This window comes from Dysidea avara, chromosome 9, assembly GCF_963678975.1.
Source record: "Dysidea avara chromosome 9, odDysAvar1.4, whole genome shotgun sequence".
Lineage (NCBI taxonomy): Eukaryota > Metazoa > Porifera > Demospongiae > Dictyoceratida > Dysideidae > Dysidea > Dysidea avara.
Window position 1 is genome coordinate 26,102,700 of NC_089280.1, and position 24,825 is coordinate 26,127,524.

Genomic DNA, 24,825 nt, shown 5'->3' on the forward strand with positions numbered 1-24,825 from the left:
CAGTCACTCTAATAAAGTAGTCAGTGTGTAGCGAGCTATGTAAGGATTTTTATGTAGTTTATCAGCTAGAAATGGTAGCTGGTGAGGTGGAAAGTTCTTGTGAGTTGGTTGTGACCTTTTTTTTTTTTTTTTTTTTTTTTTTTTTGGTCTCACCTTACCAAACTATAGAAATAAGTCTGGGTCAGCTCAGCGGAGCCCCCCCTCATATCAACTACTTCCTCCGCCGCTGCTGCAAGGACTTTCTATGATAATTATTCCAGCTACACACCGATTTTCAGCTCACTGTTCTAAGCGGTTTGGCTGGTAGGCTTGAAAACTAATAGTTTTTTTATTCATAAAAGTCGATCGCGTAATTGTGACATAGGTTGGGTTTTGTGTCATATCTCGATGGCCTTTAACTGGATTCCTTTCAAACCACAAAAAGGCACTCCTACGATAGTTACTCCATCTACATAGCAATTTTCAGCTCATTCCTTCAAGCGGTTTACCCTGTGGGCGTGACAGACCTTCGACCTTATTTTACGCAGATAATCGGTCATAACTCCGTGAATGTTCATCGGATTCCTACCAAACTTGGTACTGAGATTCGCCTTAATGAGCCCTTTAAGTGTGCCAAATTTCAGCCCGATCCAAGCGCGCATTCGTGTTTTATTGCGGATTTTGCAAAGTGTGCGAAAGGAAGAAGTAGAAGAAAAAAACGAAGAAAAAAAACCCAAACTTTGGCCGCTCGTATCTCGCAAATGGCTGGAGCGATTTTCTTCAAATTTGGTATGTGGACTCCCCTACCTTGCCGGCATTTCTGTAGCAACTTTGGTTTTAATAGGATAAGGAATCAGGGAGCTACAAAGGTGTGAAAATCGCGTTTACTTTCTTCCTGTAAATATACTCACGGTGTGGCGCGCCGGCTACTTGGGCCGCACGACACACTACCGTGTGTCTTGATTACACGTATGGTCAAGTCATCAGCACAAACAGGAGCGACGATTATACGTTTGTGCCTTCATTCACAGGCGAATCTATCCCCGGTTAGTTCATGTCTCTAGGCCTCGTAGTTTTCTCAAACATTAATTATTAATTATTTATTTATTTATTTAATTATTTATTTATTTATTTATGACGTAATTTTAACCGCGTTTCGTATTATTCTTAGTACTTGGTTGTATAATTATTATATCACAAAGCCATAGCCATTTAATGGCACTAATCTCCCACTCGTGGCTTTGACAGGGTCGGAAGAAAGCTGCTACAGAAACCAGACTTGCCAGTCCTGAAGGAAGCACAGTGTGGAATATGATAGTGTGTTGGACCAGCAATCCATTTCTGGTAAAAACGTAGGTTTGATTTTGTGTGTGTGGAAGCCTGGCTATATGAAATCCGGTCACATATATGATTGCCAGTATAGTGAGCATATAGCTAAATAAGTGAAATGAATTTCAGGCATATTGGTACTATAAATTAATGTCTGTATAGCTATGTGCATTTATTGTGTATGGAAGATGTCTTTTTGCCACATTAAATTTATCATTTGCCAATTCTAGATATCTTTATAGTGGATTATATATATGTAGCTACGCAGCTCTTTAGTGTTGATATACAGAAAAACTGCAATCCCTGTCACTATACAATATATAGTCCCTGTCACTATATAGTGTCTCAGATGAAGGCACTTGTGAACCGAGGCTTGGCTAACAGAAACACTATATGAAATTGCTATATAGTGCATACACTACATGTAAGACCATTAAATTTTACCAATCTATAGCTATACATAGTGGCGTAGCCAAGGGTGGGCATGGGCGGGTATTTGCCCAACCATTACAGTTTCTTGCCCAACCATCACAAATTTTTGCCCATGCAACCATCACAAGTAGCTTAAGAATTTACAGCAGCACACAAAACAACCTTACTTTAATACTGTAAAGCGTAAACGTGTACCTCATTTGCTGAACCATGACTTCGAAGAAGAGATCGAGTTAGATGGGGTATCACGTGATCCAATACGCAGAAAATCTCTCGGGAAGTCCCTATAATTACACTTCATGTAGATGCACGTGCCACGCTCCTTGGCGCGGTTGAAATTCGAAATTTAAAATGGAGTCGAAGCGTGGTACTGTATCTCTAAGTCACAGTGAGTGATAATCGTCAGTAGGATTCAGTGTGGTTGGGGCTTGCCCCCAATATCATTTCGTTTCAGTGGACTTGTCAAGCGTATTTTTTTTATAAGGAAAGTACCGTATAGCCTAACTTACTGCTGATGCCGAGAAAGAAAACGGGAAAACATACTCTTCTAGATATACCGAACTGTTATCTCCCATTTAAATCTACTGTATTATTCCGATGAGTCTCCTTATTACATCTTACCGTCCAGACATTGTAATATATAATTCCCAGAGTTCTTCCATCACTCTGTTGGAACTAACATGCCCTCTGGACTCCATCCATCACATCCAGTCTGCTCGCAATAGAAAGCAGAGCAAAACTGAGTATCTGCAGCTGTTGGCTGAATTTGATCGCCTAAATATTGCTAACTATTATGACACCATTGAAATCACGGTACTTGGTCATTTTCAAGTGTCTTCCATCAAGAATTTATCTAGTTTGTTAAACTTTGTTCAAGCTGATATAAGGATTTCGAAGCACATTATTAAGGAATGGTTAGATGCTGCTGCCTCTGCCAGTATCTCTGCCTCTCAGAGAATTTTTCTAGCACGAAACTGTACAGAGTGGTACACAAATTAGACAGTTTTATTTTTGTAATTACAGTAATTAGTCTTTTTTTGTTATTGTTGTTTTTACCTTGCCATGCCCACAGTGTAGTCCTCTACTTTTTGTGTTCGCATGTTGTCCGAGGTTTCACATGCCTATTTGTTTTGTTGTACATCTTTTCATCACAATTGTTAATGATGGTTATCTACTACGGACCCGACACTCACACAACTTTGAACTAGTACCTTACCAACCAAGAATTGATGTATATAAATATTCCTTCCTCCCAAGAACTGTACCAGAATGGAATAGATTAGATGATGAGATTATTGAGACTGACTGTGTTGAAGAATTTAAGCAAAAATTAGCCCCTTCTATGTATATAGTTAAGTAACTTATCGTAATTGTATAGTTTATTATTGTAATTGTACATATGTATATAATTAAGTAACTTGTCATAATTGTACATACTTATATAGTTAAGTAACTAATTGAAATTGTACACATGTAAGTGCACATCAGCATTATACCCCTGGAGGGTCCTGCTGTTTAACAATAAATAATAAGATAACAATAATGACATATGCAAATGGAGCTGGAAATGGAGAAAAGGTCAAGTCATTATGAAGTGTCATGTGCACAATTTGTACTGATTAATCTAGTTGTGGTTTACACGAGATTCATGCAAAATGTACATTGGCTGCTATAAGTCTGGGACGAAACTTCTTGGCATGCTGATATTTGTGATGAGACTCATTATAGTTCATAAATTAGTGCCACGGGCCTTCATTTGGGGCCATGTGGCGTTTACTTGAAAAAGCATTACATGTCGCTGTGGTATTGGTCTGTAAGCTACACTGCCAGTTGATTGTAGTAAATATGTGATGAACTGTTTACATTGTTGGTTCTTGTAGATTCAGCAGTTTGATGTCATGTGATGCTCGGCTACGACGATCGTCGGTGGATGCCTGTCCTACAAGTTTAGTATTATAGCTAGTAAATGTTTGCATGCATGCAAGCAGCATTTGTTTACACTATAGCATAGGTAGCTGTAGGCTTTGTGTGCATACACTTTTCATATTTTCTTTGATAATGTCTCACATGAAAGTGAGCGTGTTTCTTGTGTGTAGTTAAGTTGATGTTATGTCCAACCATCAAATATTGGCTGGCTATGCCCATAGCTATACAAATAAACATTTATGTAGCAGCAAGAAATTACATGGGGGTGTTGAGTCTTTATGACACTGCCTACAGTTCAGAATGTTTAAACTGGCCATGTGTGTAACAGGTTTAAATCTTGCCATGGTTACAAAGTAATGCACAGAAGTATATATACACCCAATATTAGCTACCTTACTTTTTTTGTCTGGCTGAAGTTCATATATTTTTCTTTAGTAGCAAGTACAACTCATTATAGCTACCATTCTATACGTGTTGTGTGTTCCCCTCCTGCTTTTAGATGGCTTCCATCCTGCCTTTAGGTGGATTCCCTCGTGATCTAAATTCTGTGTAGTCACTTTGAAATCAGTGAAATTATGCAAGATTTCGAAATATGTACGCCGATATGCGGAGTTGGTGACTGGCTAAATATCCACTTCGATATTATAAATCAGCTGCAACAACTTATAAATAGCTAGCTGCACAAATTCACAAAATATGCAGCGCAATTTATAAACTGCAAATTTACAATTGCGCCTAACCACTCCATCCATTGCTACAGGAAATACGGGCCAAAACAGCCACAGGGAAGCCGCATTGCGCTATCGCGAATCCATGCACAACACCTTGCATTGCCACAGAAAAGAACTAGGCTGGAACACAAAGGAGGACAAGGCATGCAAGTCCATGATGTGTTTGTACGTATTACGGTTGGTGAAAGACACATCTCAGGATGAAGTGATGTCAAACAGTGAAGAAAACAAGCCTGTAGCTTTATCCCATTGTCGAATTATGCTTGGCTGGAGGCATCGGTTAGTTAGTCAGCATAAAAATAGAAAATTTCATAGAAATTTTTCAAAAGGACTTGGGGTTAAGTTGAAGAATCGGTTGGGAATGCTGCATGGGTACTGAACAGTGGCGGATCCAGGATGGGACATTTGGGGCAAATGCCCCCCCCCCCCCCCCCCCCTTCAAGAAATTGCATACAAGATCGAGATACTCTAATAGAGCAGTCAATTACTCTAATAAAGCAGTCACAATGTTCATGAGGCAGTGTAGCTTACCTATGAAGCTATAAATAGGATTTTATTTTACATAACAGACGTGATATAGTTGGTAAGGATAACTAGCTATTATTGTTGTGACCTTTTTTTTTTTTTTTTTTTTGGTCTTCAACTGGTTTTCAGCAAGTTTTTTTGGTCTTCAAGAAAGGTGCCCCCCCTCTTTCCAAACTCTGGATCCGCCCCTGCTGAATAGGAATATTGCTATAGTTGTTGATGTAAAAGTAGAAGTTGAAACTACAAATGTGGTTCAGGGGCGTAGCCAGGATTTTTTTGAAGGGGGTTCGAATTTAAAGTGGAATGTCTTAAGCCGGGAAAGGCCTGGGTGCTTCCCCTAGACCATGTTTTAACAAAAATGATGTATACACAAAAATGTGCCCTTAGGCAGTAACATTGAAAGGTGCTGTTTGTGCATCTAACTAGCTAAAACCTACACACTGCTGTTTATGCAGCTTATAGAAACTATAAACCCAGCGGCGGAGGAAGTAGTTGATATGAGGGGGGGCTGGGCTGACCCAGACTTATTTCTATAGTTTGGTAAGGCAAGACCAAAAAAAAAAAAAAAAAAAAAAAAAGGTCACAACCAACTGACAAGAGCTTTCCACCTCACCAGCTACCATTTCTAGCTGATAAACTACATAAAAATCCTTACATAGCTCGCTACACACTGACTACTTTATTAGAGTGACTGCTCTATTAGAGTATCTCGATCTTTATCACGGTTTTCAGCCCCACTCCAAGAAAGATAATTTCGGTGTGATATCATTCTGAAGGGGGGGCTAAGCCCCCTAGCCCCCCCCCCCCCCCCCCCCCCCTTTCCGCCGCCTATGTATAAACCTATTGTAAAACTAACTAATCTTCACTTCCAGACAGCATACTGACAGCCAACTTCAATTCCTAGCACACGGAAGCCCTCCACACTCTGAATCCCTTAATTGGCAATACTTCTTTCCAGCTATACATTATTCTCGGCCAGTCCTCCTGTTGATGGCCAATAACTTCACACTTGCCTTATACTCCAATATGTTCGAGAGATCACGTGCCCACAACATGTAACAAATAAACAAACCATTCATCAGGTAAATGTGACTGGGCCTGCGATAACAGGGCATGTGGGCACATGATTTTTGCCTACTTTTTCACACTTTCATCACTCATAACTTTCTGTACCATTATGCTATGGCTTTGCAATTTTTAGCACTTAGTAAGCATTTAATTGGCATCATGATGCAAGTTACAGAATGGAAATATACTTTTCCACTACTGAGCTATGACCTGTAGAGTGATAGGGTGTAGTTTGTGCCCACATGCCCTGTTTTCGCAGGCCCGGTCACAAATACACATCAACAATTCACAGTTTGTGCTAACCATGTATAACACGACTCAAGTTTAGCAGCTGCTGCCTTGTAATATGTCTCAACCAACCATTTAATAGTCCTTCGCCATTTCAACTATGCCATCACGTGCGCAATTGATTACGTGCGCAATTGATTACGTGAGTAATTGATCACGTGAGCAATTGATCACGTGAACAATTGATCACGTGATGCAATAGGTTCAGCATTAATGTAATGTGACCCTCAAGAGTAGCACAGAGGAGCGCCAGTGGGCAAGTAGCTACCGGAGAGCTCCAGGGCTGTAAGATTTGGTGTGATTTTTAATTTTAAAAATTCTGCCTCTGGAAAGGGGGGTTCGTCCGAACCATCCGAACCCCCCTGCCTACGCCCTTGTGGTTCTTGATTTTTCAACAACTGCATATAATAGTGTGGCTAATTTAAATTCTGGTAGGGGTGATTGCTCCACCAGGAAACTGTATAGAGTGACAAATGCTTCCCTTCTTGGGACAGATCTATAGAGTAGCCTTCCCATGTGTAGAAAAAACGTATTATCAGTTATAGTTGCACCTTGTAAATTAATTTGTGTCTGACTGTCCAGTAACAGTTCTCCATAAGGATAAATGATTACATCTCTATTACGATTATCAACACGCTCTACTGACACTATATAGTGTTGCAATTACCAATACTGTGTGTTACTTCATAAGGTCTTTCATCATAAGTACTGGGAGGAAAGCTAACATATTTAGCTGGTCTAACTATCCCTATCAATATAGTTTATGTGTTCTATATGCTGACAATAAACAAGTAGTAGTTACTTTACCTTCAATTAATTGTCCCAGAGTTAATTCTGATGTCACAATAAATGTTAGCAAAACAGCAAGTATAACTACTTTATTGGCCATTGTACACATCATCTGTTTTTTACTACTCCACTTACACGAATTTGTACATTTGCAGCACTGTGATGTTCTGGCCAAGCTATTCATGCATTGCTATGGTTGTGCCACTTCAAAGGAATGATAGATAGAATTACTTAATAGAATCTATTTGTGATCATGAGCTCTACATGCATCCTGGTCATTATTTGGTCTCTGTGGTTGGTTGCTAGTAATATATACTATAGGTATAAAATATACTAACTAATATATTAATCGCAAGCAACCTGTCACCATTTACATCATCCTAGTAGTGACAAATGGTAACTGACAGATAGTCATAAAGTTAGGTCAACAAGAATATTCACATTTTCTCTGCCTAGTCACACATGGTCTTGTAAGCTTACTATGTGAACTATCTTTGACCAATTTTTGAAGAATGCACAATCTATACTTGTGGTTCCATACTGTTGTGTTCACAGAGACTATGTACTTTACTTTAAAGCGTTTAGCTGTTGTATAGTATTCTAACAATCTCATGAGCAGTAGCACAAAAATCTGACCAAAACTACAGTACTTTTCAAGCATATATGTATATATATATATATATATATATATATATATCCGATATATGTGTTAAACTAGACAAAAAAATTGAAAAGCCTCAATTGTGATCATCAGCGTGCCAACCAATTTGTACAATCAGTGTATCACCTAAGAGTATTGTGGCACATGTAAATAGATAACTGTGTGTGTTCTGTGTACTACAGTCTCTATACAGTCCACCAACAGGAATGTAGGGTGCTATTAATAAAGCTGTGTAACTTGTATGCATGGCTCTATGCCAGTAGTTATATTGTTTCACAATATGGGAGGTGCTGATACCTTATTACTGACCTACGTTTATGGTGTATATAAAAGCTGCTCACTATTGGGCTTGTTTTAGTTTTTGATTAGCATGACCAAGTTTAGATTTGATGTGATTGTATTTGTATTCAGCTAGTGATTTGGGCTTGGCCATTGTTGACTTGACAGAATATTGTACTGATTTTCCATACCTATGGAGAAGCCACACATATTGTGATTGTTGCTAGTTATATATGGCATATTGTACATTCCTTAACCACATCATATGTAAACATTTTAATAGTGACATTAATAGATTGTATTATCATACTCCAATAACTGTTATATTGACTCAAAGTCTGATCTATATGAGTTGAATTGTTGTGTCTCCAACATCTAGTTAATTGTGTTATACGTAGATTTCATTCTTTGAGTTGCACAAGCCCCGTATCATGCCAAAATCAGCTACTTTAATAATATAATTCTCTCCAACTAAGCAATTTCTTGCAGCAAGATCTCTGTGGATAAGACCAAGACAAGCAAGGTATCCCATAGCATTAGTAATCTGTAGTGCTATATACAGGATAGGAATATCCACTTGTATTCAGCTGTAGTGATGTCTTTTCCAGTGGTTGGATGGTAGTGGTTCCTCGACAGAAACATGTGAAGATCCCCATTCTTCATATACTCTATCGTGATAAATGGCATCCCTTTGTTGTATAGCTACTCCAAGTAGTCTGATAACACTGACATTGTCAAGTTGAACCATAAATTTTTTAATCACATAGTGATTTAGGTTGCCATACATTTGTTACAATAGTAGGAGTGTAATTAATTCCAAATCACATTGTTTGTTTTGTACTAATTGCACTGTAAAACAGCCAATAAATTTCAGAATCACAGAAGCTATTTAAGCATGACTATAACAAATATGCAATCAAAAAGACTAACAATAGAAGCCTTGTAAGTATAACAACCAATGATGTCATAAGTAGCCAATCTGATCAGAAGCCTTTTAAGTGCTGAAAGAACAATTTAATAACCAGTTAGAGGTTCAGTAATGGCCACACAAAACTGAAAACATGCGCACTACAAAGCATAAAGGTGGTCACTGTGCCTGATTAGTAGGCAATCATGTACAATTTCTTAGCCAAATGTAATTTTGGCTGTTACTTGCACAATCATTCCCTAATGTGTGTACGAACTGCTGCCTCAAGTTAGCAGTGTAATCTTCTTTTAAAGTTTTGATAGCAACCAAAATTTCAGTAGTATTGCATGCATGTGCCAGTACCAAGGGGTTGTTGTTACCAAGACCTGTAAAACAATTTACAAGTATATGTATAGGTTTAACACTTGTATCTATACTTAGGTAATACGACAAACTATAGTATGTTCATGTTGAGCTGAATCCTGAAAAACAGCTAAAAATTAAAAGTGGATTTTTTCTCAACAGAGTTAACATTCCAGCCAACCAAATGATTATTGGTAATAGCAAAGGTGTCAACAACAGACACATACAATTTGGCTCCATTACAAGTTCGGGAAAGGGCTGTAATGGACATTACTTATATGGCTTCCCCATAGGAATGTATTATGAAAATTTTGATTGGCCGTAAATATTATGGCAAACATTTTAACAAAAGGATTTTGAAACATTTTTAGCTGGTCAAGCAGTACTACAAATGAGCCAAATTTCAAGATCGTGTGTAATTGCATCCATGAGTTATTAAATGTTTTTGGGGGTTCAGCTCAACGTGAACGTACTATAGACTATCATTTATTTATTCTATAGGTATGTATAATTATATTGAAAAATAACACAACCCCCATGAATCCATGTGATAAAATTACTTCAACCACATGACATGTAATGTTATAGGATATAAGAATCATTATTGATGCTTCCATGGTTCCCTGTAGTTGAAGGGTTGTTCTTTATCTTGACATATCCTCTTTGTCATCAGGTTCCACATAAATTACTTAACTTTGTCATCTCCTGCAGTTGATTGATACAAATTAAGGATTCGTTGAATGGTCTCTATATGATAGGATGAAGGAGCTTGCAGGTTCCATATAATTACAGTGGTCATCATGACTTGACTCATCTTTCTTTTGAGCTTTTTTGCATCATAAGATAGGTCAGTGACATTGTAAGATGGCTGCATGAGCATCATCAACTTTTATACCATAAAATGGGTTGTAATATATACGTTTCTTCACTGTATTCTCTGTGTTGTATCTGCCTCCATATTTAGTCATAATTATATTTTCAGTTAGCTAGTCTTTTGTATTTGTATCCTTCTTGCAAGACCATTTCACTCCTAACATTATAATACAAGCTAAAGTAAGACATTTCCTCCAGCAACCATCCAAATGATGCTCCTTCACTACCAAAGCTTGCTACATGTAATAACATTGATTACACACAAACCACAATGCAGAACTATGCTAAGTATGAGGCTATTGTGCTCATAAAATTGAGCATGGTACTTTTGAGCAGTGCTCAAATAATCAGTTATCATCATGTGGCATGCTTGCTGGAAATACCTATTATTCTACTGCTATCTTATTTGGTTGTATTAACAATAATGCTTTACTTGCTGGCTGCTATGTTAAAATATTTCTATCTGACATGCCTACAGTTATATAGTTGCTCCAGCATAGTTCCTGATTCCCACACATATGCATTACAGTGAAACCTCAGTTATCTGGATCCCACTTATTCAGATTCTTGGTTAACTGAACTATGGAAATGATTGCTCTATTAGAGTAGTGACTGTTCTATTAGGGTAGTTAAAAATACTGATATTAAAAATAATTAATGCTATTTTAAGGTTATTTATACACAGTTTCAGAGATATGGATCTGGGCTACCTCTGGTCCCAAGGGTTTCGGATAACTAAGGTTCTACTGCATTCTGAAATTATACCAGCACATAGTAATGATGAGGGAGTAGTAATGATGAGGGACACTCCATGATGGTACAGGACACTGGTGATCCACTCCAACTACCATTAGACTGACATTTTTTTTGAGGACTACCAGTTAGCTCATAACCAATGTTACATGTGAAATTACAAGTGTCTTCATAGGAAGGAACTCCGGTGAACAACAAATCATTTCATTATTAGATCAGCATGTGAAGAACTATAGTCTCAAACCCAAATCACTTTCTCTTCTTTTGTGTTGGGGTATGAAGAAAAAGGCACTGAAAAAGCAGTCTGTGCATGAGACAAGTGAAGGACAGAGAACATAATAGGACACTGCTTGAAGGTTCTTAGTTTACTAATTTGTTAAGCTGCTTTACTGTAGTTGTACCCAGTTATACTGATAGTAAAATATAAGTAACTTTAAGTATATGGAACATATTGTTTTACTAAATATTAAACTCTCAGTAAAACATCAGTGAATGCGGGTTTACTGAAAAACTACTAAAATAACAAATAATTAACTGTTACATATACTGGAGATATACCACTCTAGTAAACTAAGGAACTTCAAGCAGTGGGAGTAACCACAATTTTTTCAAAGGAATTTTTCATATAAAGTCGGTTTACATTCACCAAGTCCTAGCTGTTTGTTAATAGCTCCAATTACATGGGCCAGCTGCCCAAAGATTTGCTTCTTTACCTTTTCACCTTGGGGGTTGGACTTGCATGAATCTGTCCTTCTACTTTGGCTGCTTTTTTTAGGCTCATGTAACAGTGTCTGTGAATTAGCTTCCACCCTTCTTTCTATGATACTGCATGACCACCTCAGTTTCCTGATGAGGAGGTTGTTGCCACTGCTTTTTCTGATGTCATAACTCATAATTTCGTTCTCTCAGCATCTCAAGTGCACCAGGATGTGTATTGTATATAACTAGAGCATCATGGTGATGAATTCTCATTACGCCATTAAAGCATGACATGGACAGTTGGTCACTAAAGCTATTTGTAATAGTTGAAAGGCAAGTACACAAGGGAGAAAGAAGAAATAAAGAAACTCCTAGCCATAGACATAATCCATTTATGAATTCTTGTCCAGGTATATGGCCAAACCAAGAGGAATAGCTTTAAGCCAGCCACTACTTATACCAGAAGGATGTGCTAGAGCTGTTAAACAAGCTTGATCCCAAATGCTAAATGTTGCAAACAGGTCATCAAATAAATGTTGGGCTAATGTGGTTTTCAGAGATTCATATGATGATGGGCTATGTGCTGGTGATATTTTTCATCCTGACTTCCAACATAGTCATCCAGCTTAGCTTGATATCTCCATATGCAGCACTACTCTGCCTGTTTTTATTTCCTTCTCTGCTTCCTGTGCTGGGGTGGCTACTGCAGCTAGAGAGGTGGCCAAGGATGAGAAGCATTTGGCAGCTGTGGAGAAGGTGAGATCTGATTTCATTTCCATAATGTTTTAGAGTCTGGACCTCTTTTGCTTTAAAGAATTTACACACATTTGTTGACCATACCACTCCCCATAGTAACATGCAAGTAAGAACCTGCTCCAGCAACTTTCTGTTGCATTATGCCAGAACGATCCTGTACATGTGGTGTTGGGAATTTCAGGATCCTGATGTTGATGACAATCCCTTCTTCCCTTAGTTTTAGGTATAGTGTTTCCCTGTGTGTAGTAGCAGTAGTTATGTAGTCGCAGTATGTAGTAATTTATGATGTAAGTAGATATGTTATGTTTGTGTCTGTTTTCTGATTGAAAAGATTGTAACACTGAATGCAAAGCCCTTTAAATGCCAGAACTATTTATCAAAAAAGTGCTTTGATACAAGCAAGAACAAGTGAGTTATAAGGTTTTATACCCATACATTTAGTACAGATGATTCAGGTATGCAAACATGTTTACAACATGAAATGTAAACATGAAAACATGCTTGTTTCAGTACAAAACCATTGGGGCTAATGAACACATGCTCACCCCTTTGATGTCACTATATTTGGTGGGAGCTCAGAAGTAAGTCATAGGTGAAGAAGTCTGATAGTGCAGCCCCCAGCTGCTAATACATTTCGAAAATTCTATAGAAATAGATGATAACAAAATGAATGAATGAACATAACATTTACATATGAACTCATGATCATGTGGAATGGCTAGTAGATACAAAGCACCCATCAATCTATATAATACATTGACAGTCGTTTTGTGTATACAAATTGAAAATGATGCACACTCAAAGACTTTAATGAAGGCCTTAATCAAGTTACCACCTGTTCTGGTAGTTTTCTGCAGTTGGCAAATTTTAGTGTTAAGTTTCTGACTTCTTCTACACAAGCTTTTCAGTAGCCTTCGTGCGGGCCCTAAAAAGGAGAATAGTGACTGATGCAATAGTCAGCTCAAACATTATTAGTACTTTTAAAAATGTGCTGTTAGTCTTACATTCATATATATAGTAACATACTGGTAGTATTCTGTTATGAACTTAATTCTATTTGGCTGCTTTTGACTGTTCTATTACAGTATCTAGATCCTTACCACTTTTGAGACAAGTTTCCTATTACAATGTAGCTGTCCTGCTCCTATCTATTCCGTATATTTGTGCTACCAAATTAAGATAGTCTGGTGCTCCTGCTGTAAGCCTACCAGTTAAAATTTCAGAGGAGGGTATCTGAAATCCCCTAAATACACCTCCTGCTGTAAGCCTACCAGTTAAAATTTCAAAAGTGGTTATAAAAGTTATGCATTAGCAAACTAATTTAATGTGCATATTATATGCATATATCTAGTCCCAATAATCACAAAAATGAGTGAAATCCCTTTATCCAAAACAGCTTGGCTGATAAAAACAGTGCACCCAAGAAAGTCAAAGTATAAAACAGCTGATATCTGGAGCAGCCAATTGAATGTTGATACAACTAGCAAAGTTTTAACATTAGATTGACTGTTCCACATTCAGTCTTGCTGCTAGGGACCTGCCGATTATGCTCATAATTTTACCTATTATGCTATGCTGCACTGCTCAAAAATTTACCTATTATGCTTAAATTTATGCTCAATACTTACCTATTATGCTCAAATTATTCCCAATTATTTATGCCTCAGTTCTCATGCTCTGCTAATAATTTAAAATTTATGGATAAATAATAAGTGGCTGAAGCACAAACTTACTTGTCAAAATGCATATCACAGAAAAGATCGATATACTCTAATAGAACAGTCTGCTATATGATTGTTCTATTAGAGATACTGACTGTTCTATTAGAGTATATCGATCTTTCTGTGATAGCTATTTTTATAAGCAAGAATTCATACTATTACACAAATATTCTACCTATTATGCTAGCATTATGCTCAATGCTTTCAGACACCTATTATGCTCATAATTATGTCAGCATAATCGGCGGGTCCCTACTTGCTGCATTCCTAATGAATTTCTTTTAACTCCAATTGACTAGTAAATTGGCCGCATTTCATTTATTGACATTCACTCTTGACTGCTCCAGATATCAGCTCTTTTAGTTGATAATTACTTTTACTTACTTACTTGGATGCACCTTTTTAATAGCCAAGCTGTTTTGGTGGGGGATACCATTTACTCATTAACAGTTCATAGTGTACGTTGTAGTAATGAACTACTCAAATTTGTGTGCTATCTTAAACTTCACATTCAAGCAAAACAGTCTACATGGATCAATAGTATAGCTAAACATAAACAAAAAACTGTGCAGCAGAAAATATTTACAGTGCGTTTAGCTTTAGCTTCATTAGTATGAAAATTATTGCAATTACCATCAGTTAAGTTGGCATAAGGAGAGTGCAGCACTGCAACATGGTGATTAGCCCCTTGTGGATAACTTCAAACTGGCCCTAAAACATGCATATGCATGTACATTACAGCTTACAGCACTGCCCACTATACCAGGTCTCTGGGAATGCATGGCCTTGATAGTATGGACCACATCAACCATTTGCTCAGCTTTGAACTGGTTAATACTAACCGGACAAAATTGTTTCAGAATGTCCAACGCCATTACTAAACACAACAAGACTGTGCACAGTATTAGGTCCATTACCAGTTTTACACTGGATTCATTTTACTGTTAGAACTTGGGCAAGAATGCTGTAGCCTGTATTGATACTAAAATAATTACTGTTTCAGATTAATTATTTATTGTCATGTTCTATGTGATAAGTGATCCTGTTGACTGCCGTCACATATACACTGCACTCTGTGTATGGTCTGAGGTTGTATCATGAACTCTTAATTGATTTGAGTAATGGATGCCACATACAGTATACAGATTAAATTTGACAATATAATCACACACAAAATCCAAATGGTACATTTCTCAAACTATATACATATATACACATAGCTATATGCTGCAATCTACTCTTTTGGTGCTTTCTTTGTGGCACTATACCAGTATACTGTACATATGTTAATCCCAAAAAGTTTGGTAGCTATATACAAACCCTGCACCAATAACTCACTACCAAATCTGAAAACCACCTTGGAAAGATATGATCCTGTTACATTATCACAGATGTAATGGAACATTTTAGCAAGGCTGGTTCTAGGTGATTTCACATTAACTTCTAACAGAATATATAGTGATTCTACATTAACAGTGCACTTTTGACAAAGGGACCAGTGATAACACACTCAGAGCTAGTTACATATGTAAGATAAAATTCAAGACACTATAACATAATAGTTTAAAATATCACACAATTTTGATATGTGTGTACATGTATCAAAGTAACCTTTACTAAATGTTATTGAGTGCTATTATAGGATATATTATGATACCTTATGAGTTAAGAAATGGAAGTACCCCATGTCTAATTCCTCTAAATTCTGCTGTATACCAGCAATATACTTAATGGGTATATGCTGCAATACACCCTGACTTTTGGAGCAATGACTTTTGTAAAGAGAAACTGCAGCACTCAATATGTATGTACACAGTATAGCTGCCTCCAAAAATTATGGTGACTGCACCTACCATAATTATAACCATACATTTTATTAGGGAAATTCTTCATGCAAGGAAAAACTCTAAAATCATAAATTGTATGAAAAAATCTGCATGGGGAACAAAGTATGGGACACAGGTTCCCATAAGATATACAAGATATTTGGGGAGTATACAGCAACATAGATAATGTGTAGCTATATTTGCATGACCTCAATGAATAAATACCAGCCTATTATGCTTTCAATTTTACCTATTATGCTATATGCTGCAGTGCTCAAAAATTAAACCTATTATGCTCATAATCATGCTCAAAATTTATGCCTTATTTTACCCTTTATGAATGGACAGCAATTCTTTTGGCTCGCATAGAACTGTTTATAAGTAAAAGATGTTGCAAACGAATCTCTTATCTACTATCTAATTAATAAAACAGTTATGTTGAATAGCTACCTGTCTGTTCTAATAGAGTAACTGACTATTGTATTAGAATAGATTGATATGCATAAGTGAGCCAATGCATTTTGAAGGATTTGTAGTTTAGCATCATTACTCTGCCTATTATGCTAGCATTGTGCTTGATGCTTCAAAGCACCTATTATGCTAATAATTATGTCAGCATATTAGGCTGGTGCCTATCAATGAAGTTCTCTCAGATTAAGGCACAGTGAAACCTGTCTATTCCAGCCATCATTGAGACGAAAATTTTCAGGAGTCAGCTGCATTAGCAGGTAACAGTTGGCACATGTTCGAATTTTTATAATAGCCAGTTAGACAGGTGATCATGTGCACATTCTAATTAGACTGATTTCACTATATTAAAATTTTAACAATTTAAGCATGGGTAGTTGTTCCAATATATTATTCCATATTAGGACAAAATATTTCTTTGTGACTAAAACTGGACTCATTATGCACAAGACTAAAAGAATTATAGCTGGCAACATGCAGTAGGAGTACTTGCTCCATAGGACTTTTTATTAGACTGCTGTATTAGAGTATATCAATCTCTTCAGTGAAGGGCTTTAGTTTCCTTGTTTGCGCTATGTAAAATGCCTACAGTCACTGTGCATAAAAAAAACTTTGAATGATGTTGAAGTGCCTATGGTACATTAAACAACATTGTATAACTTTTTGAAGGAGGAGCACTGCCATTATTCCTAAATAGTCGCCACTTGCTTTGTTATGGATAACTAAACTGAGATTTTACTTTTAAAGTTACCTCTTTTGATTAATGCTATAGTTAACCCCTTAGCTTGTCATCACTTGCCACATTTTTAGTAGTCAAGTCCTGCATGCCATTAAATAGAACAAAAAGACACACATGAAGAAGTCCAACCATTTCAGGTAGTTCCCCCAATGTACTAGACCATTAACTATTAGTACAATTAGATATGAAAGTACAAAAATTGAGCAACCACAAATCCATATGGCATAATCACTTCTCCACAATATATACATGTTGGGGAGTATATAAGAGTCATCGACATTTTGAGCTGCACAGTTCCCTGTAGTTGACTGACACAAAGAAATTATTTCTACCTTAACAGTATCGTCTTTGTGGTGAAGCATCTCATGATCAGGTTTCACTTATCTTCCTCTTGAGCTTTGTTGCATCAAGATAGGTCAGTGATGGATTGGAATCCATGTATGTATCTTACCATTCTTGTCAGTTATCCAATAATAGGATCAAGACCTGTCAGGAAGAGTAATTTACATTTTCCAATGTTACTCTATGTGTACTCTTGGCTCTTGCTGTGAGTACAGCTTACCCACACATTTTTATTAAACAAAGAAATAAAACAAGCATGGATGCACTCTGAACTACAATAGAGGCCAGACAACTTAAAGCAGGGAAATTTTGCGCTTAAGTTATACACAATCCATCAAAAACATAACACTATAGCATAACTTGATTTCATGAATTACGTAGCTCTACACAAATAGTTGTTAAATACAATTAACAACAAAGTCCAGAAAAGTAATCTAGTTATATGTTGTAAAGTGTCTAACTGGAGAATTATTTAAAGCTTTGTTTTATAACCAGCTAGATTGACCAGCCAGCCAGCCAGCCACTATACTGGTTAGCACTATCAAGAGTACATAATAAAAATATTAATATTTTTATTATGTACTCTTGGCACTATGTATATCTCCTATGCTAATATTCTTACTAAATCCCAACAGCTTCCTCCTAAACTATACTTATTACATGGTATTGCTACTGAGATGCAAACTGAAAATTTACAGAAACAATTGTTACAACCCATAAATCCAAGTGTTAGAAATCATTAAATGTTGGGAAGTATTGTAACATAAGAGTCATTATTACTATGAGCTGCATGGTCCCCTATAATTGGAGGGTTGCTCTCCATTTTGACAACATCCTCTTTGTGATAAATCTCATCAGGTTCCACATTATTATACTGCTCTTCACTTGTCTTCTTGATGTCTGCAATGACATAAGCCTTGCCATGCCCTGTAATTCACTGATATGAATTTATCTTTACCATGTCTTCTCTACAATGGGATAAAGAAGCTTTATCAGGCTCCACATAACTGTAGTGATCTTCACTTGTCTTCCTCTTGAACTTTGCTGCATCACAAGACAGATCAGTGACATCATAGGATGGATTGGAGTCCATTTTGATAGCATTATCATGCTTGTCAATAATACCATAGGATGGGTTGTAATACATCTTGACAGTACTTTCTGTGACAGCAGCTAGCGTTACATAGTCATAGTCCTCAGCTGCAGAGTCATTTACATTGTTGTTATCGCGTTTTTTGTAAGACCACTTCACAACTAACACTAGAATACACAATAAAATAAGAACTATGAATACTGCACTTCCTCCAGCAGCTACGCCAATAACAATTCCATCTGATCCTCCACCATCAGAACTAGCTACAATGACCAACTCAGTGACTAAATGCCACAATGCAGGATTACACTTACCAGCAGAAATACAATCAAAACTTTCTCCAGACACTGATGATCCACTCCAACTACCATCAGACTGACATGTTCTCTGGGGACTACCGGTTAGCTCATACCCAGTGTTACATGTGAAATTACAAGTGTCTTCATAGGAAGGAACTCCATCATCTCCCAGTGAACATGTGATTGTCCCATTCTTAGGATCAGTAAGTGGTGGACAGGGAACTGAACATAAGGAGAAATATGAACATAGGGTTCAAACGTATTTAATAGTTATATGCCTGACCCAGGCACGAGGGTACGGGCATATATATCAGGCAAATCCCAAGTGGCCATGGTATAAGTAATATATACCACTTGAGTATGCTCATCTAATAGGTGAAGAGACAAACCTACATTCGCCACATTACTTTTATACAAAGGTATCTAGATATCTTAAATTTTGGGTTGTGGTATTCACAAAAAAGAAATGATTGTGTGTTTTGCAGGTTTTAGTGGTACCATTTCTACCACGTAACCTAGTTAAAGATGTCTAAAATAGTCTAAGGTGCTAAAACAAGTGCTGAAGAGTAGAGGTTACTGACCTTGAGAAGGTCTAAACCATCTTGTTACATGGTTGAAATGTGCTATATAGAAGACCATCCCCAACACTGCACAGACAATTATTTAGTGGTGCATAGTAGGTGAACTACATGATGATGACTCATTTAATTATTTTTCCTTTAAGAGAATGTAGTGGCGTGGCTGACCAGAGAGGGCTAGAGCCCTGGTAATCATAGCTAAAGCCCTGGTACATTGAGTTTAACTTGTCAGTTTAAAGTGCTGTTAGCCCTGGTAATGACAGCTGAAAGCCCTGGTAGCCCTAGTAATCATGAAAAGGCTGGCTATTCCTCTGAGAGAATGCTTGGCCTGCTAAGCCTATAAAGCTAAACTAAAACCCACAATGCAAAACTTTAAGCAGCTCAATAATAGAAAGAATCAAAGGGAGCTGATGCTTTGTAGTTGCCTCAGCATCAAACCATTGTGGTCAGGGCTATATCATGATAATTGCCCCAACCATAGATTATTAATCCCACTCAGTGGAATTAATAATCTATGCCCTAACCACAGGGTGATATCTTGATATCGACCTGTGGTCAGGGTAATATGTGAAATGTAACCCCGTGGTCTCCTTTGATCTGAGGTGTCAAAGTGGTATATAATATCATATAGCATTCTTGGCTTCACTTTAGCAAAGCCTCTTCATGCTGATGCTGAAAGTGAAGCCTAAATTTAAGGAGAGAATGAGGTAAGGCTGTACATCAACATGCAATAAACCTGCATGTTCTATGTGCAGGACCATTTTCACTAAATTTCATAAATCATTAAACTGTAGCACCATTCATGCCTATCACTTTTAAAGTGCTTGAGCTTTATGCCATCCTGCAAGTGTACCGAAATGGCATGATCTAAAACATGCAAGGTACTGCTGTACGACAACTGTAGTATTGTGCATACCTAGCTAAGATGAGCCTTATGCATGCCATCCTGCAAGTATACTGAAATGATATGAACATGCAGACACTCTAGCAGAACTGCATGTAGTTAAGCTAAGACAACTATAGTATTGTGCATATACCTATATATGTTTACTACACGGGTACAAACTATGTGCATGGTGCCAGCATTATGCTATACACACTAAGTTTAAACATGAAATGATACAAAATTTCTATACAACACTGGAAACTAAGGTATTTAGACACCACCGCTCTTATACTATATGGACCCAACTTTATATACTAATCACTACTTACTTCAGTGGTAATAAGCTATAAACAAAGAATCACGGCTTGTGCTGTGGTACTTACAGCTTTATATGCCAGTGCACATTGCTTAAAGCATAGCTGGTTGCAAATATTATGGACAATGTAAGTGTGTAGCGAAGAAATGGTATAACTAATATACAAAAAATTTTCACCTATTCTAGTACTATACACAGATGGATGAACACGTCTGCAATTTGCTTGCTCTATATTGCAGGCCCTATACTCGCAAACATGTTCTGGGAGTCCCGTATCAGTAGGCATGCGTCTATTATGCCGGCATAATTTAGGGAATAATAGGCACTGAAAAGCATTGGGGAATATTCCGGAATAATCGGATGAATTCTAAGAATAATTGGTACAAAATCATAAGTTTTTGTTGTGGTGCAGTGTAAAAATCTTTTAGATTTACTACCAAAACAGTGCAAGCATAAAACGGTGAAAACGATCGAGATACTCTAATAGAGCAGTCACTTACTCTAATAGAGCAGTCACTTACTCTAATAGAGCAGTCAACTTCGAGTCCATAATTCTAATAGAGCAGTCACTTGTTTAAAAACCCCAACAAAAATACTAATTTGGCACACATATTTGGGAATAATTTGAGAATAATAGGTAGACTCAGGAATAAATTTGAGCATAATAGGTGAATAAAAAAAGAAGTGCCAGAAAGAATAATAGGAAGATTTTGGAGCATAATAGACTTAAGCCTACCCATATGTTGTAAACAGTGTATTCCAGTGCTGAAAAGTTGTGAACATAAAGTTAGTGTGCATAATATGGGTATACAGAAAACAAAAATGTGCTACCAATAAAGTTCAGTAAATAAAGAAGCTTTCAGGATTGAACCTATAGAAAAAGTTTTCCCTTCACACCATGGCCTTCAACGTGCTGTAGCAGACAAACAAAGCATGCAGAACTCACAGTAATAATCCAAGAGTAGCTGGATGATGAGCATTTCATTTCAAACATAAGTTGACATGCTCAGACTCTGGTGAATAAGTAGTATGAGACAGATGGTCAGACAGACAGCAATTACCATATGGGAAATTAGCTATAGGTACATTCACAGACAATAGTAATATATATATATTTTAGAAGAGGCAATTCACCAGGCACCTGGCAGCCACGTGTATAAAAATTTTCACCAAAGCTTTTAAGGCTACCTTGGCAGTGTCCAGGTTGTTTGCCACTCTAGAATTTCCAGGTTTGGCAAGGAGCTTCACCAGAGTGGTAGGTATATTATGGAGCAGGGGAGCACAGCCCCCTGCAGAAGTTCAGGACTAAAAAAATGATGTAGAGTGGTTTTTGCACAAATATTTAAATCATACTGCATTCTAAGTAGACTGCATTGATCAAGAGTTGTACAGGGATAAGTGACAATCATGAGTAGTTCAGTTAGTTATAGCTATAATTATTATGGACCTAAAGAATGGCATACATAAGACTGTGTCATATTTTTAGCAGGCTAAGTATGGCCATGCATGGGATAGTATTGTAGATGCTAGTTGTATCATACTCTATGGAGGATTCTCAATGTGTTGACTGTTCTATTAGAGTATTTGACTGACTGCTCTATTAGTGTATCTGATTGATTTACACTCAACACATTCGGCAGGGCTGTTCTCGATCTTGTATATTTGTTTGGGATATGTGCCCCCCTTGTATCTGCCACTGTAGTGCTTTATTTTTCTAAAGTAATAGGGTAGGTATGTGGTTTCTCATGAACTATTAGGAACCATTAGTTACAACATTTGGATGATGAAGCAACAGGTGGGCACTTGCTAGGAGTAAATACTTTTGCTCATCCTATAGGCTGAATCCAAAACACATAATATATACACAATCATGGTGATACCCATACTGATATGTGATTATAAGACATTCAAGGTCATACCTGAGCTTGGTGTAAAATTGACAGTGTGTATGAACTTGATATCGACATCAACACCGTTGATATTTACATTGGCACTGTTGATCCTGACATTGATGCTGTTGATTGGAGTATCAATGTTGACTGTGGTACTGATGATGATGATGATGATGTTGGTATAGTTGTTGGTGACACTGGTGAGACAGACACAGATGTTATGACATTGTTGTACCACAAAGTAATCTAGTGGCGAGATCATTGTGTAACACCAGATATCATGTATACACAGGGGCAGAGTAACTGGGCAGACAAGGTAGGAAATTGCTTTCCAACTTGTGTCAACAACTATGGGGGCCTAGGAAATTGTCTGGCTGCTCCGAGTTCTGGCCACTATGTTACTTCTTGAGATACTCTAATAGAACATTCAGCGATTTATTCTAATACATAATTTAGAAAATCAAATTGCATGCTCAGAAAGCTAAACATTTCTGGTGGGTCATGCCCCAGATCCCTATAGGTTACATGATGATTGCAACTTGCACAATACTGATGATACAAAGTTTGATCTTGGAGTTGCCCACCCAACTTCCTGATTACATTATTTGAACTAGAAATAATAGAATGGCTGGGCAGGACCGATTGAATTAAATAATTGATAAGACATTGAAACAGAACAAATGTTTAAAACTGACATGAAGAAACTCACTAACCTTTAGGTTCACTACAGAAAGCAATCTTGTTAATGGCTATGGTACCAGTACTGAGTGTCATGATAATTCTATTGACAGCAGATATTCCTGATGGTATTGGAAGTGTAAAATTGTATTATCCTTCATTAGTTGTCAAAGTATAAACAGGAACTTCAGGTGCAGCTTTAGATACATTTCTGGTCACAAATGCCTGAGTAAACAACAGTCTCACTTCATGTATCAGGTATAAAGTATGTCATCAACACTTTAACCTGTTGAAGTGGGTTAGTGAAGTCTGCATTAACTATTGATGCAACAGTATTCCACACATAATACTGATTAGTGTCTGTACTGCAGTTAAATAGTTGATGGTTATTACAGTAATACATTAATACAAGCTCCCATAGAACTTACAGTTCTCAAAGCTGCCATTGTGGCTACTAGGAGAAGTTATTGTTGTGTTTGAAGGAACAATGGGTTGGAGACCTAGATATACATAACAGTATATGTGACTGGATCTACGAAAACCGTTCTTATCGCCCAAGACAGGAAATTTGATTTTTTTCGCACAAACACAAAGCTTAATGAATGTACTATCAAGTTTCACTGCCACAGTCGACCAGAGTAAAGTGGTCTGCTTTTGCTGGCTGCTTTTCTAGAGCACAGTGGCGAGCCGTACGAGTGGTCTGGGGTCTTGATGGAGCCCTGGCCGACCAGGAGATGGCTGTGTGTGGCTGTACAGCTCTGTGGTGTTGGACAATGACCTGTGCTGTAAATTTCCTTTCATTGTAGCCAGTTCTGAGCCCTGAATGGCCTATAACTTGGCCTAATTCATCCTAGCACGCCTGTTTTCAATTTTTGAACACCATCTTGCCCGCCTTCCAGGGCCCCCCGCCTCCCACCCCTTCTGGGAGCGCTCGCCTGATACAGACAACCTAGGTTTAAAAACTATCTAAAATGGCGGGAAACTTAGCTGTTGACTACTTCTTCAGTGGATGATCAGGAAGGTAAGAAATTGTTGTGAAACGTGTGAAAATTTAGTATGCGTAGCTACCACCATTGGCCAGCTACAACACACAGAATATTTAAAACCGACGTTTCTCGATACTTTTAAATGGGCGATAAGACCGGTTTTCCCAGAGGCAGTCACATATACTGTTGATTAATCATAACAGCACTATAAATTATGGACCATACTCACCATACAGGGGCATAGGGAGTGGGTGTACACGTGATACACTGTGATACACTGATATAAAGTTATAGTCTAGTTTATGTCATTTGAATACAAATGGTATGAAATTAATAATCATTGAGAACAAAAAGCATATATAAATAAGAACAATTTCCATGTCAAGATGTCCAACATATTAACTATAGAATTTTACTAGAGCAATTTCTGTGTCATGACAGAAAAAGTGATAACACATGTACAATTTGTACAGTGTATAAGGTACACTTATTGACATGCATCTATAGGAGTGTCTGGGAAGGAAATTTAACCTGACACTGATTTGGTGACAATATTTATTGAATGAATAAACACTGTGAGTCACTGCATGTTGAAAGAAAGTGGTCATTCATCATTTAGCTATAGTAAGGCATCCCAAAGCTG

General features: G+C 37.4%; 2 protein-coding genes across 2 annotated transcripts in view; one reads left to right on the top strand and one right to left on the bottom strand.

Moving 5' to 3' along the window:
- Positions 1–5,399: 5,399 nt before the first annotated feature.
- The window catches only part of LOC136267390 (uncharacterized), a 158,934-nt gene continuing 139,508 nt past the window's right edge, over positions 5,400–24,825 (top strand). The window contains exon 1 of the mRNA XM_066062525.1: positions 5,400–5,462. The gene's annotated coding sequence lies outside the window, so the exon portion shown is untranslated. The remainder of the gene's footprint in view (positions 5,463–24,825) is intronic.
- On the bottom strand, positions 18,133–23,292 carry LOC136267615 (uncharacterized). The gene is made up of 4 exons (XM_066062774.1): positions 23,232–23,292; positions 22,546–22,764; positions 18,862–19,068; positions 18,133–18,810 (listed from the first exon to the last, which is right to left on the bottom strand). The coding sequence occupies exons 1-4, from the start codon at positions 23,290–23,292 to the stop codon at positions 18,389–18,391; spliced, it is 909 nt and encodes a 302-aa protein (XP_065918846.1). The 3' UTR covers positions 18,133–18,388.